Source organism: Oncorhynchus kisutch, linkage group LG18 (genome assembly GCF_002021735.2).
Source record: "Oncorhynchus kisutch isolate 150728-3 linkage group LG18, Okis_V2, whole genome shotgun sequence".
In the NCBI taxonomy this organism is placed as follows: Eukaryota; Metazoa; Chordata; class Actinopteri; order Salmoniformes; family Salmonidae; genus Oncorhynchus; species Oncorhynchus kisutch.
This window is the reverse complement of record NC_034191.2, coordinates 65,859,800-65,874,559: the sequence shown is the minus strand read 5'-3', so window position 1 is coordinate 65,874,559 and position 14,760 is coordinate 65,859,800. Positions and strand designations below refer to the sequence as shown.

Below are 14,760 nucleotides of genomic sequence, written 5' to 3'. Positions count from 1 at the left end.
GAATCCGAAGTCAAATGTCTACTGTTTGCTGGTGATCTGGTGCTTCTGTCACCAACCAAGGAGGGCCTACAGCAGCAACTAGATCTTCTGCACAGATTCTGTCAGACCTGGGCCCTGACAGCAAATCTCAGTAAGACCAAAATAATTGTGTTCCAAAAAGGTCCAGTCGCCAGGACCACAACTACAAATTCCAACTAGACACTGTTGCCCTTGAGCACACAAAAAACTATACATACCTCGGCCTAAACATCAGCGCCACAGGTAACTTCCACAAAGCTGTGAACGATCTGAGAGACAAGGCAAGAAGGGCATTCTATGCCATCAAAAGGAACATAAATTTCAACATACCAAATAGGCCCTGGCTAAAAATACTTGAATCAGTCATAGATCCCTTTGCCCTTTATGGCTGTGAGCTTTGGGGTCAGCTCACCAACCAAGACTTCACAAAATGGGAAAAACACCAAATTGAGACTCTGCATGCAGAATTCTGCAAAAATATCCTCAGTGTACAACGTAGAACACCAAATAATGCATGCAGAGCAGAATTAGGCCGATCCCCACTAATTATTAAAATCCGAAGCGATTCCCAAACCTTCCATAACAAAGCCATCACCTACAGAGAGATGAACCTGGAGAAGAGTCCCCTAAGCAAGCTGGTCCTGGGGCTCTGTTCACAAACACAAACACACCCCACAGAGCCCCAGGACAACAGCACAATTAGACCCAACCAAATCATGAGAAAACAAAAAGATAATTACTTGACACATTGGAAAGAATTAACAAAAAAACAGAGCAAACTAGAATGCTATTTGGCCCTAAACAGAGAGTACACAGTGGCAGAATACATGACCACTGTGACTGACACAAACTTAAGGGAAGCTTTGACTATGTACAGACTCAGTGATCATAACCTTGCTATTGAGAAAGGCCGCCATAGGCAGACATCGCTCTCAAGAGAAGACAGGCTATGTGCTCACTGCCCACAAAATGAGCTGAACTTCCTGACCTGAGAGAGAGAGAGGGGTAGAGAGACTGTGAGAGGGCAAGAGAGAGATAGAGAGAGGGGTAGAGAGAGAGAGAGAGAGAGGGGGTTAGAGAGACAGTGAGAGGGCGAGAGAGAGAGAGAGAGAGAGAGAGAGAAAGAGAGAGGGGTAGAGAGACTGTGAGAGGGCAAGAGAGAGATAGAGAGAGAGAGAGGGGTAGAGAGACAGTGAAAGAGCGAGAGAGAGATAGAGAGAGGGGTAGAGAGACAGTGAGAGGGCGAGAGAGAGAGAGAGAGCGAGAGAGAGAGGGGGGGGTAGTGAGACAGTGAGAGGGCAAGAGAGAGGGGTAGAGAGAGAGAGGGGGTAGGAGAGATAGCGAGAGGGGTAGAGAGAGAGAGAGAGAGAGAGGGGTAGAGAGACAGTGAGTGTTTTTTTCCCCTCTGGGTGCACATGTGACATGCTGGTAAAAATGTGGTAAAAGTTTGCCTGCATTAAAGCCCCTTGCATCTAGGAGCGCCACTTCTGGGTGAGCATTTTCTTGTTTGCTTATGGCCTTATAGAGTTGGATGAGTGCGGTCTTAGTGCCAGTATTGGTCTGTGGTGGTAAATAGATGGCTACGAATAATATAGGTGAGAACTCCCATGGTAGAGAGTGCGATCTACATCTTATCATAAGGTACTCTACCTCAGGCGAGCTAAACCTCAAGTCTTCTTTAATATTAGACATTGCGCACCATCTGTTATTGATAAATAGACACACACCCCTCGTCTTACCAGACTGTTCACTGTTCTGCCGGTGCATGGAAAATCCTATTATCTGCGTCGTCGTTCAGTCACGACTCGGTGAAACATAAGATATTACAGTTTTTAATGTCCCGTTGGGAGGATACTTGTAATTGTAGGTCATCCAATTTTATTTTACAATGATTGCATGTTAGTTAGCCAGTAGAACGGATGGCAGTGGGAGTTTACTCGCTCGCCCACGGATTCTCAGAAGGCATCCCAACCTGCGCCCCCTTTTCCTGCATCTTTTCATCACGCAAATGACAGGGATTTGGGCCTGTTGCCGGGAAAGCAGTATATCCTTCTCGTCTGGACCAATTAAAAGAAAAAGCTGTCCAGAAGTCATTTTCGGTCATAAGAGACGGTAGCAGCAACATTGTGTGCAAAATAAGTTTCAATCTACACAAAAAAAAGAACAATGTTTAGTAAAACGTATGTAGAATATCATGAATATCATGCTTCGCATATATAACTAGCTATCTAGGTTAAATATGAAGTTGTCGCTCAACAACATCAAGTTTATCGGGTATCCTACTAAAGCACGTAGCTAACATTAGCTATCGTATTTAGCTAAAGTAAAGGCACGGCAGGCTGCAAATAACTATCTTTTCAAAGATATACGATTAAATAACCGTGATCATTTTGAGGCCAAGAAAATACTAGTTACATTTGAACACTGCAGGAGATTCTTTGCTCGTCTTCTTTCCTTTGTTTTTGTTTACTTTCAGAGAGCTATCAAATCTCAAAGCCCTGCTTTCATCCATTTTGAATGCAAAACTTTACAGTCCATTCATACTACATAAGAAGCCAAAAAGGTATGACATCCGGGCATTTAAAGCATACTTGATTTTGAAATGTCACATACTATTCTTTACATATTAAAACAGCCTACTATTTAGGATGCTAGTATGGGTATTCGCACACAAACATTGTTTTTGGCCTTCTGTGTCCTCAGTCTCCGTTGAGACTGTCTGACCGAGAGATGAGCGTTGTTGCTGTGAGGGAGGAGTCAGAGGTCAAACTGGACATGAGGGTCACGCTTCCTCTCACTTCCCTTATCTCTGAACAAAATAATGCTACAAAAGAAGCCTCTGTCTGTATTTGTGCCTTTGTTTTCATGTCAGTGTGTCTGTGTGCCTGTGTGTGTTCGTGTATGTGTGTCTGTGTGCCTGTGTGTGTGTTCGTGTATGTGTGTCTGTTCGTGTATGTGTGTCTGTTCGTGTATGTGTGTCTGTGTGTGTTTATCTCTGAACAAGCTCTCTCCACGGAAAGGGAGAAGAAGAAATTACTACTCCTGAATTACAGTTTAAACACCGCTTCACTGTGTAAGAAAAATGTGATTGACTGGGTATCGAACACAGTTCATCAGTGACACTCAAGACCATGTTAGCCCACTGAGCTAAAGCCTAGGCATTAGCACTGGGAGTTAACACAAGTCCTCAAGTCTTAAATGCTATTTCAAGAGGCCTCATTTCTCCCCTCAGTGGTTTGAAGGCCTTTACAATAGAGTCTATTCTGGCTCTGTCCCATACTGCCTGCCAGCCCAAAGGGCGGCCAATTTAGGCAGGGGTACTCGCTCCATCGGATTAGCTGATAGGCTTCTTAATGCCCATTCACAAGGCTAATCACTAGTCACAGATGGGCTGGGACCAAGTATATCTGGCCCCTCCCATCAGAGATAAACACGCATGAACGTTCACAGACAAACACACACACAAAAGCTTGGATTAAGGTCCCCAGGTGTTGATATAGCCTGATGTAAAATAGTCTTTCAGGATCTCTCCTTGGCTAGCCTGTCTTAGAAGCCTTAAACTTCTTACGGCTGAGATCCCGTTAACGGGAACAGCCAGTGAAAGTGCAGGGCTCCAAATTCAAAACAACAGAAATCTCATAATTAAAATTCCTCAAACATACAAGTATTTTACACCATTTTCAAGATAGAATGGTTGGTAATCCCACCACAGTGTCCGATTTAAAAAAGGCTTTACGACGAAAGCACACAATCTGATTATGTTAGGTCAGTACCTAGTCACAGAAAAACACAGCAATTTTTCCAGCCAAAGAGAGGAGTCACAAAAAGCAGAAATATAGATAAAATTAATCACTAACCTTTGATGATCTTCATCAGATAACACTCATAGGGCTTCATGTGACACAATACATGTATGTTTTGTTCGATAAAGTTCATATTTATATCCAAAAATGTCAGTTTACATTGGTGCGCTACGTTCAGTAATGTTTTGCTTCCAAAACATCCGGTGATTTTGCAGAGAGCCACATCAATTTACAGAAATACTCATAATAAACATTGACAAAAGATACAAGTGTTATGCATGGAACTTTAGATAAACTTCTCCTAAAGGCAACTGCTGTGTCAGATTTCAAAAAAGCTTTACCGAAAAAGCACACCATGCTATAATCTGAGTACAGTGCTCAGAGACCAAAACAAGCCATACAGATATCCGCCATGTTGTGGAGTCAACAGAAGTCAGAAATAGCATTATAAATATTCACTTAGCTTTGATGATCTTCATCGGAATGCACTCCCAGGAATCCCAGTTCCACAATACATGTTTGTTTTGTTCGCTAATGTCCATCATTTATGTCCAAATACCTCCTTTTTGTTCGCGCCTTTAGTTCACACATCCAAATTCACGATACGCAGGCCAGACGAAAAGTAAAAAAATTCAATTACAGTTCGTAGAAACATGTCAAACGATGTATAGAATCAATCTTTAGGATGTTTTTAACATAAATCTTCAATAATGTTTCAACCGGAGAATTCCTTTGTCTTTAGAAATACAATGGAACGCAGCTACCTCTCACGGGAGCGCGCCTGAATGAGCTCATGGCACTCTACCAGACCTCTTACTCAATCAGCTATCATTCTATCCTCCTCCACAGTAGAAGCCTCAAACAAGGTTCTAAAGACTGTTGACATCTAGTGGAAGCATTAGGAAGTGCAAACGGACCAAATTTACACTGTATCTTGGATAGGCAATGACTTGAAAAACTACAAACCTCAGATTTCCCACTTCCTGGTTGGATTTCTTCTCAGGTTTTTGCCTGCCATATGAGTTCTATTATACTCACAGAGATCATTCAAACAGTTTTAGAAATGTGTTTTCTATCAAAATCTACTAATAATATGCATATCTTAGCTTCTGGGCCTGAGTAGCAGGCAGTTTACTCTGGGCACCTTATTCATCCAAGCTACTCAATACTGCCCCCAAGCCATAAGAAGTTTTAACAAAGGTTCTAATGCTCCACACCAAACCAACACACACCGATGTTCTCACTGTTCTCACCTAAGGGGCTAAAGAAACATGACTGTTGTGAAAACTGCAATCTCACAGAGATACCAAGGCCAAAAAAACTCATATCTGGCAGATAGAAACATCCCCAGAAAAGACTGAAAGAAGCGAAACAGACGTGTGTTCAGTGTGTGGGAGTTGTTTGTTTCTCATATTTGTTGACTAGTGAGGGAGTTTGTTCCCAGCGTCACATAGAGAAGCACTGTGGTTTGTGTTAATATTTCAGTGTGTGCTCTCAAAGACAGTTGAGACTTTGTCTGTTCGTGTACAATGACAGTCTGAGTATTCGGACAGAATGCTAGAGGTGTGACTTGAAACCGTTGAATTCACTGATCCTGCTTTCCTTCAAATTGTTTTCTCTACTGAGCAGCTATGTTCTCCTGCTAGTGAATAAGTCTGGACTTATGAGTAATTAAACCATTGGAAACAGTTATCACTGTCTTCTGGAATTTAGAGGTGTCAGTGTGTGTACGTCTATGTGTGTGTGTCATATGTGTCCTGTACCTGTGACCAGTTCTCGTATCTCCACGTCTCCCGTCTTGCGTAGCAGGCGTACGAGGGCAGGTATGCCCCCAAAGTTCTTCAGGGTGATCTTGTTGTCGTCGTTGGCCTTGCCGTAGACCAGGTTCCTCAAGGCTCCACAGGCACTGCGGTGGACCTCACTCATACGGTGGTCCAACAGGTCTACCAGCAGCTGGATCCCACCCTGACGACGAATCTGATGATTAATCAGACAGAGAAAGAGAGAGAAATAGTGGTGAAAAAGGTCAGTAACCTTGCTTGAAGACGTGTTGGCTTCCCAAGCAAATGCCTCAGCGGTACACAGATGGGCTACATTGAAGAAAATAGCCACTTGCTGTCATCGATTGTAAAAAACTGTTGAGTTTGAAAACTACTAGTCAAACTAATAAATCAAACTGATAACAAATTAAACCATTTAGGGGAGGGGTGGTAGGCTTAGGGGAAAATAATAATAAAGGAAAATATATTTAAGAAATAAGAACATTTATATATGGGGGAATGGAAATGATGCAGACAATTATATTGATAGAACCCACAATCTATCTGCAATATTTAAGCTGATTTACCCGTAAAAAAATACAAAAATAAAATAAAAACACAATTCGAAATGAAACCTCAAAATGTAAATTCTAATCATGTACACTCAGTGATTTCCAGAGAGATGAGACAGACAAGAACTTCAAACTGTTTTTCCAGCAGTCTCGCCCTCCAGGAGTTACAATCCTAACCTTCCCCCGCTGGTGTTACAGACATAGCCTTCCCCCACTGTTTCACAACAGGGCCTTCTGGAACCATCAGGGGGCCAATGAGCAGAGAGAAAGGAGGGTTCCAACCAGTCATCAGGGAGTTATAATGATCCTAGATCTCGGTAGTGGTTCACAGGAGGTCATTAACCATAGAAACATTTATATGTCCTTAACAACCAACTGGTGAATATTTGGAGTTGTGTGTTTGTGTGTTTGTGTGTGTATGTGTGTGAGTGCATGCGTGCGCGTGTCTTAGATCCTAAACAAATTTGTGCACAAAATGTGAGAAAAATAACATTTCTGTGTGTATGCTAAATTTCTGGGATCTTTAATTTCAGCTCATGAAATATGGGACCAACACTTTACATGTTGCGTTTATATTTTTGTTCAGTATAAATAGTGTTCATATTTCCTGCTATAAAGAGCTGCTGGTCCAGATTACAAGTGCCTTTCTCCTTTAAATGCTTCGTCTGTTCTTGACCTGAACCTTCTACACACAAACCTTAGATAGCATCCCCACACAGAGGGAGAGACAGAAACAGAGAGAGAGAGGAAAAGGTAGAAAGGGAGTGAGAAGGGAATGAAAGAGATAAGAGGGAGAGTGAGAGTGAAGGTGAAGGGAAAACAGTCAGGGAGAGAGAAAAAGAAAGGCAGAGAGGAGAGAAGGGGCAAGGAAAGGTTACAAGAGCTGTTTGACAACATTGCAGAAGTTTATCTCTCCAAATTAATTTCAGTTATCTTTTCAATTAAGCCGGATTAACACTGAACTGAATACTAAACAAACCACATACATTGATACTCAAAAACATCCCTCTCCTCTCCTCGCTTCACTCATCTTCTCTCCTCTCATCTCCTCTCCCCTCTCCTAGCCTCTCTTCTACCCCCCCACTCCCCCCACATGACACGTACAGCCACTAAGGGGACAATACTCTTGATGATCTAATAATCCACATAAAAGTGCATTGTCTCCATACCTAGGAGCAGTATATAACGGTGATTATGCTGTGGATTGATTCGTTTGTGACCTGCGGTTTCATGGCGGGCATAGCTACTGCACTACATTTACCGCTAGTAGTTAGTGTTTGCTACAGCTGCTTGGCACGGGTGGAGTGGGAATTGTGGGAAATGTGATCGGCTGGCTTCGGGATACGGGAGACCATGACAGGAACGCCAAGCTGGGAATGTGTGGAAAGTGTGGCAACGTTCATAGCCATGTGTGTGAGCCTTTGTTACAGATCTGTACATTACACACACAATTTGCTTTTCTGACTTTATTGTCCCTGTGAGGAGATTTTGTTGCAGTATCATGTATACGTTTAAATACAACAGACAACAAATTGACAATACAGCGACCCTAGTCTCTGTCAGATTACCCTGCGTTTTCCACGTTTGCATTTGGGTTTGTAATCCACTCGCAGACAATCAGGGATTAGGCCATTGGGACACATTCCGTTCATGTTTGAGTTGCATTGTAGTAGGAACTCTCTGCTGTTTTAGATTCCGCTGCCAGCAGCGTTTCCATAACTGAGTCCGTTTTATATGGCGGTTTTGGAGCAGTGTGTCACGAATACCACCGAAGGTGGCTCCCCTTCCTCCTCGGGTGGCTCTCGGCGGTCGTCGTCGCCGGTCTATTAGCTGCCACCGATCCCTTTTTCCTTTTCGTTTGTTTCTGTCTAATTGTTTTCACCTGTTCCTTGTTGGGGTTTTGGGATGGGTGTTATTTAAGATAGTTTTGCCCGCTGGTGTTTGTGTGGGCTTGTTGGTTTGTTACGTTTGGTGATGTATCGTGTTTGTTTTGGGTTTTCGCTGTCCAGTGTTTGTAACTAGGTTTTGGGTTTGTTTAGCGCCAGTGTTTTAGGGCATTCACCCATGTTTGGACCTGTTACGTTTTGAAGGACATTAAAGCGTTTTTCCCGTTCACTTCGCTCTCTGCATTTGACTCCTCACTCATCACTGACCCGACGTTACACAGTGGCTTCTTCCTTCCTGAGCGGCCTTTCAGATTAAATCACATTGGAGGATTTTCTATGAATTTATTTGCAAATAATGGTGGAAAATGAGTATTTGGTCAATAACAAAAGTTTATCTCAATACTTTGTTATATACCCTTTGTTGGCAATGACAGAGGTCAAACGTTTTCTGTAAGTCTTCACGAGGTTTTCACACACTGTTTCTGGTATTTTGGCCCATTCCTCTATGCAGATCTCCTCTAGAGCAGTGATGTTTTGGGGATGTTGCTGGGCAACACGGACTTTCAACTCCCTCCAAAGATTTTCTATGGGGTTGAGATCTTGAGACTGGCTAGGCCACTCCAGGTCCTTGAAATGCTTCTTACGAAGCCACTCCTTCGTTGCCCGGGCGGTGTGTTTGGGATCATTGTCATGCTGAAAGACCCAGCCACGTTTCATCTTCAATGCCCTTGCTGGTGGAAGGAGGTTTTCACTCAAAATCTCATGATACATGGCCCCATTCATTCTTTCCTTTACACGGATCAGTCGTCCTGGTTCCTTTGCAGAAAAACAGCCCCAAAGCATGATGTTTCCACCCCCCATGCTTCACAGCAGGTATGGTGTTCTTTGGATGCTGCTCAGCATTCTTTATCCTCCAAACACGACAAGTTGAGTTTTTACCAAAAAGTTCTATTTTGGTTTCATCTGACCATATGACATTCTCCCAATCTTCTTCTGGATCATCCAAATGCTCACTAGCAAACTACAGACGGGCCTGGACATGTACTGACTTAAGCAGGGAGACACGTCTGGCACTGCAGGATTTGAGTCCCTGGCGGCGTAGTGTGTTACTGATGGTAGGCTTTGTTACTTTGGTCCCAGCTCTCTGCAGGTCATTCACTAGGTCCCCCCGTGTGGTTCTGGGATTTTTGCTCACCGTTCTTGTGATCATTTTGACCCCACGGGGTGAGATCTTGCGTGGAGCCCCAGATCGAGGGAGATTATCAGTGTCCTTGTATGTCTTCCATTTCCTAATATTTGCTCCCACAGTTGATTTCTTCAAACCAAGCTGCTTACCTATTGCAGATTCAGTCTTCCCAGCCTGGTGCAGGTCTACAATTTTGTTTCTGGTGTCCTTTGACAGCTCTTTGGTCTTGGCCATAGTGGAGTTTGGAGTGTGACTGTTTGAGGTTGTGGACAGGTATCTTTTATACTGATATCAAGTTCAAACAGCTGCCATTAATACAGGTAACGAGTGGAGGACAGAGGAGCCTCTTAAAGAAGAAGTTACAGGTCTGTGAGAGCAAGACATCTTGATTGTTTGTAGGTGACCAAATACTTATTTTCCACCATAATTTGCAAATAAATTCATTAAAAATCCTACAATGTGATTTTCTGGATTTTTTTTCTCCTTTTGTCTGTCATAGTTGAAGTGTACCTATGATGAAAATTACAGGCCTCTATCATCTTTTTACGTGGGAGAACTTCACAATTGGTCACAATTGGTGACTGACTAAATACTTTTTTGCCCCACTGTAGGACTTGTTTTACTGTGGATATAGATACTTTTGGACCTGTTTCCTCCAGCATCTTCACAAGGTCCTTTGCTGTTGTTCTGGGATTGATTTGCACTTTTCGCACCAAATAATGTTCATCTCTAGGAGACAGAACGCGTCTCCTTCCTGAGTGGTATGACGGCTGTGTGGTCCCATAGTGTTTATACTAGCGTACTATTGTTTGTACAGATGAACGTGGTACCTTCAGGCATTTGGAAATTGCTCACAAGGATGAACCAGACTTGTGGAGGTCTACAATTTATTTTGATTTTCCCATGATGTCAAGCAGAGGCACAGAGTTTTAAAGGTAGGCCTTGAAATACATCCACAGGTACACCTCCAATTGACTCAAATTATGTCAATTAGCCTATCAGAAGCTTCTAAAGCCATGACATTATTTTCTGGAAATGTCCAATCTGTCTGTAAACAATTGTTGGAAAAATGACTTGTGTCATGCACAAAGTAGATGTCCTAACCGACTCGCCAAAACTATAGTTTGTTTACAAGAAATTTGTGGAGTGGTTGAAAAACTAGTTTTAATGACTCCAACCTAAGTGTATGTAAACTTCTGATTTCAACTGTACATATGGACAGTACCAAAACAAATAATTGAATGATTCTGCCTCTTCGCAGCTCAATCTGCAGAGCTGGGAAGGTTGTGTCCCCCATATAAATAGCATTCTGTTGGTTGCAAGAATTCTGTATAATAATTCAAATTTAAAAATTCTAAGTTTTGAATCTTCCGTCGTTTTGTGTATCAGTTCATAAACCATGTGCCATGGAATCTGTACGTCAAAAATCTCTTCCCAACTATTTTGCAATCTATATGGCACGGCTGTAAATTTCTGGTCTATAAATGAAACTGGTATACTTTATTATTTATCACAATTGTCTTTAACCAATTCTGCTCTTTAATGCAGTTCCTAACTTTTTCCCTCTTCCATTTTTGCGGTAAAAATAAGTTGTTTGTAATTTTGGGTAGAGCAGACATTTCCATATGTTTTTATTAGCTGCATTTATGACATAACTCCACCAGTCGTATTTATGATAGCATTTACGAAGTTTATACCTTTTTTAAACTGTTTTAAAAAAGTTTAATCAATTAGTATATTTGATTTTAACCACAATATTTGTTCTGTCATTTCTGGTGGATTAAATTGAAATTGCAACTAACTTTCTATGGCTTGTTTTAAAAATAGTCATATTTGGGAGATTATTTCATTTTCAAATAACTGAAAGTGAGACAACTTTCAATGACACCTTTGTTTTTAAACCCTGTATTTCTAATCCCTTGATATTATTCTTGGATCTGACTTTAATAGCCAACATTTCAATGACCATAATAAATAGATATGCCGATAGTGGACAACCTTGTTTTACTCCTCTTGACAGCTTAAAACTTTCTGAGAAGTAGCTATTATTTACTAGTTTACACCTCGGGTTAATATACATGATGTTAACCTATTTTATAAGATATTCTCCAGTCATACTTAATCCTTTTCAAAGTCCACTATGAATAATAGGCCTGGTTTCACAGATTTTTCATAGTGTTCTATTGTTTCCAGTACTTGCCTTATATTATCACCAATGTATTGTCCATGTAAAAAACCTGTCTGATTAGAATTAATAATGTCTGACAATACTTTTTTAATACTATACATTTTGCTAGAATTTTTGCATCACAACACTGAAGTGTAAGGGGCCTCCAATTCTTTTAAAGGACTGGGTCTTTATATTCCCCACTTGAATCCTGTTTCAGTAATAATGAAATCAAACCTTCTTGTTGAGTGTCTGATAATATACCATTTACATAGGAGTGGTAAAAACATGCTAATAAACGTCGTCTGAGTATATCAAAAAATGGTACATCTCAACTAATGTCTAATGTTTATGTAATAAACAAAAGGAAAATGCTGTTCTGAAACACAAGGCTTATCCAATGAAACCTGAGAGACATGGATATAAAAGAGGAGTGAAATGGATGTAGAAAATGGAGGGAGGAAGAGAAAGAAGAGACGCATGGGGAAAATACAGGGAGGTTTTGGTGGGGGAAGATGAGGGTAAGCAGGGATGGAAGAGGGATGAGACAGAAGAGAGGGTGAGAGAGAGAGAGAGAGAGAGACCATTGTAAATACAACCCATATCTATGCTTATTTATTTTATCTTGTGTCCTTTACCATTTGTACATTGTTAAAACACTGTATATATATAATATGACATTTGTAATGTCTTTATTGTTTTGAAACTTCTGTATGTGTGATGTTTACTGTTCATTTTTATTGTTTATTTCACTTTATATATTCACTTTATATATTATCTACCCCACTTGCTTTGGCAATGTTAACACATGTTTCCCATGCCAATAAAGCCCTTGAATTGAATTGAATTGAGAGAGAGAGAGAGAGAGAGAGAGAGAGAGAGAGAGAGAGAGAGAGAGAGAGAGAGAGAGAGAGCGTGAGAGAGCGTGAGAGAGAGTGAGAGAGAGAGCGTGAGAGAGAGAGCGTGAGAGAGAGAGCGTGAGTGAGAGAGAGTGAGAGAGAGTGAGAGAGAGAGAGAGAGAGAGAGAGAGAGAGACTGCAGCTTGACTACAGGCCACGTCTGGACAAATGGATATCGATAGATCATATAGCCACAAAAACAGCTGATGGGATTGAACTTTAGCCAGACAGAGATGAGAGGGGGGCGATGTGTATGTTTGTGTGTAGACGTGCTATAAATAATGTTGAGCTGAATTTGCCAAACTGTCTCTGTTGTCAGTCACAATAAAGGCCAGACTTTAGACTTCCGGATGCCCTACACCCACCCACCCACACATACCACTCTAATCATTACTTTGCACACTCTCTGCATTATTTGAACCCATATCCTGGAATCAAATACCGGCCTCCATCCCTCCCTTCTCTTTCTTTCTCTCTAAGTCTTTCTCTCCCTTCTCGCTCCCTCTCACTGTCTCTCTACCCCTCTCTCTCTCTCTTTCCCTCTCCTCCACTCTCTCTCCCTCTCCCCATCTCTCCCTCCCCCACTCTCTCCCTCTCCCCATCTCTCCCTTCCCCACTCCCTCTCCCTTGATACTTTGTGGAGAAAATCACAGCGTTGTCTTGTCTGTCAATACCAAGCTTTCTTCTTATTGTGTCTCTGCTCTATTTAACGATAATTCCAACTGCTACAACACACAAAAAGACTATGTTTGTACCTGTGTGTGTGTGTGTGTGTGTGTGTGTGTGTGTGTGTGTGTGTGTGTGTGTGTGTGTGTGTGTGTGTGTGTGTGTGTGTGTGTGTGTGTGTGTGTGTGTGTGTGTGTGTGTGTGTGTGTGTGTGTGTGTGTGCAAGTGAGTATGCACATGTGTTTTTGTGCATTTTACAATGTGCATCGTCACTTTTCAATAAGAGGGTGAAGCAGCTATTGACCGACAGCGGCGCAGCAGGAATGTATTTCATCGAGCAGGGCAGAGGCACATCAATGCTGTCTGCTGTTGTAAAAATGGATTGTGAGGGATTCAGAGCAGACAACACAATGTAACACAATGTAACAGATTACTGCAATGTCAAGGCGATAGGAGGCTTATTAATGAAGAGTTTGTTAAAGGGTTCTAACACCAGTTTATTCCAGATAGCCTTAGAGGGATTTGTAAAGAGAGGGAGATGCACTGGGTTTTGGGAATGGTAGAAAGGACTTTGTCTTTGCCGAACACACACACATGCACAGTGGTAGGCTACCTCTGATTTGATATTGTTGTCTCCGAAGCAGAGGTGTTGGAGGTAGGCTGCAGCATTGGACTGGACTGAAGGGAACTGGTGCTGCAGCATCTGAATCACTTCAGGTAACTCTGGATCCCTCCATCCAAACTCCCTGCAGAAAGAGAAGGGAAGGGGGGTGGAGAGAAAGAGAGAGGGGGAAAAGAGGGGGGAGATAGAGAGAGAAGGAGAAAAAATGTAATTGTTAGATGATTATACAGCTCAACACAGTACCCGCAGGCGACATTTATTTGCGAGGTTGAAGACCATAAGATCGTTAGTTGTGTGGGTGTGTGAGGCCAGTCACCACCGTTAGTTCATTAGGTTTAACACTCCCACTGATACGCAGGACAAAGTGAAATAAATGTTCTCTCTCACATCATTATGGGGGAAATGGTTTTCTTTATTATGTTATCCTTCTCACATGGTTGTTGTGGAATACAGAGGAATTAGAAATACAGGAGGGATAGAATACCTACTGTGTTGCTCACCCCTGCTATAATAATCTACCCCTCTGTCTCTCCATGTGTCTCTGTCTCTCTCTCGATGTGCCTCTGTCTCTCTGTCTGTCTGTCTCTCTCAATGTGTTTCTGTCTCTCTCTCAATGTGCCTCTGTCTCTGTCTCTCTGTCTGTCTGTCTCTCTCAATGTGTCTCTGTCTCTCTCTCTCAATGTGCCTCTCTCTCTCTCTCTCTCTCTCTCTCTCTCGCTCTGTCTCTCTCTCTCACTCTGTCTCTCGCTCTCGCTCTGTCAATTCAATTTAAGGGGCTTTATTGGCAGGGGAAACATATGTTTACATTGCCAAAGCAAGTGAAATAGATATTAAACAAAAGTGGAATAAACAATAAAAAATTACCAGTAAACATTACACTCACAAATGTTCCAAAAGAATAAAGACATTTCAAATGTCATATTTTGTCTATCTATATACAGTGTTGTAATGATGTGCAAATAGTTCAAGTACAAAAAGGAAAATAAATTAACATAAAAATAGGTTGTATTTACAATGGTGTTTGTTCTTCACCGGTTGACCTTCTCTGTGGCAACAGGTCACAAATCTTGCTGCTGTGATGGCACACTGGTATTTCACCCAATAGATATGGGAGTTTATCAAAATTTGAATTGTTTTCGAATTCTTTGTTGGTCTGTGTAAAATACGTGTCTCTAATATGG

General features: G+C 41.8%; 1 protein-coding gene across 1 annotated transcript in view; it reads right to left on the bottom strand.

The window, feature by feature from the left end:
- Positions 1–14,760, bottom strand: part of ctnnd2a (catenin (cadherin-associated protein), delta 2a) — a 386,866-nt gene that overhangs the window by 92,141 nt on the left and 279,965 nt on the right. The window contains exons 13-14 of the mRNA XM_031795295.1: positions 13,571–13,703; positions 5,585–5,798 (exon numbers count right to left, since the gene is read on the bottom strand). Coding sequence (XP_031651155.1) covers positions 5,585–5,798; positions 13,571–13,703 — 347 coding nt within the window. The remainder of the gene's footprint in view (positions 1–5,584; positions 5,799–13,570; positions 13,704–14,760) is intronic.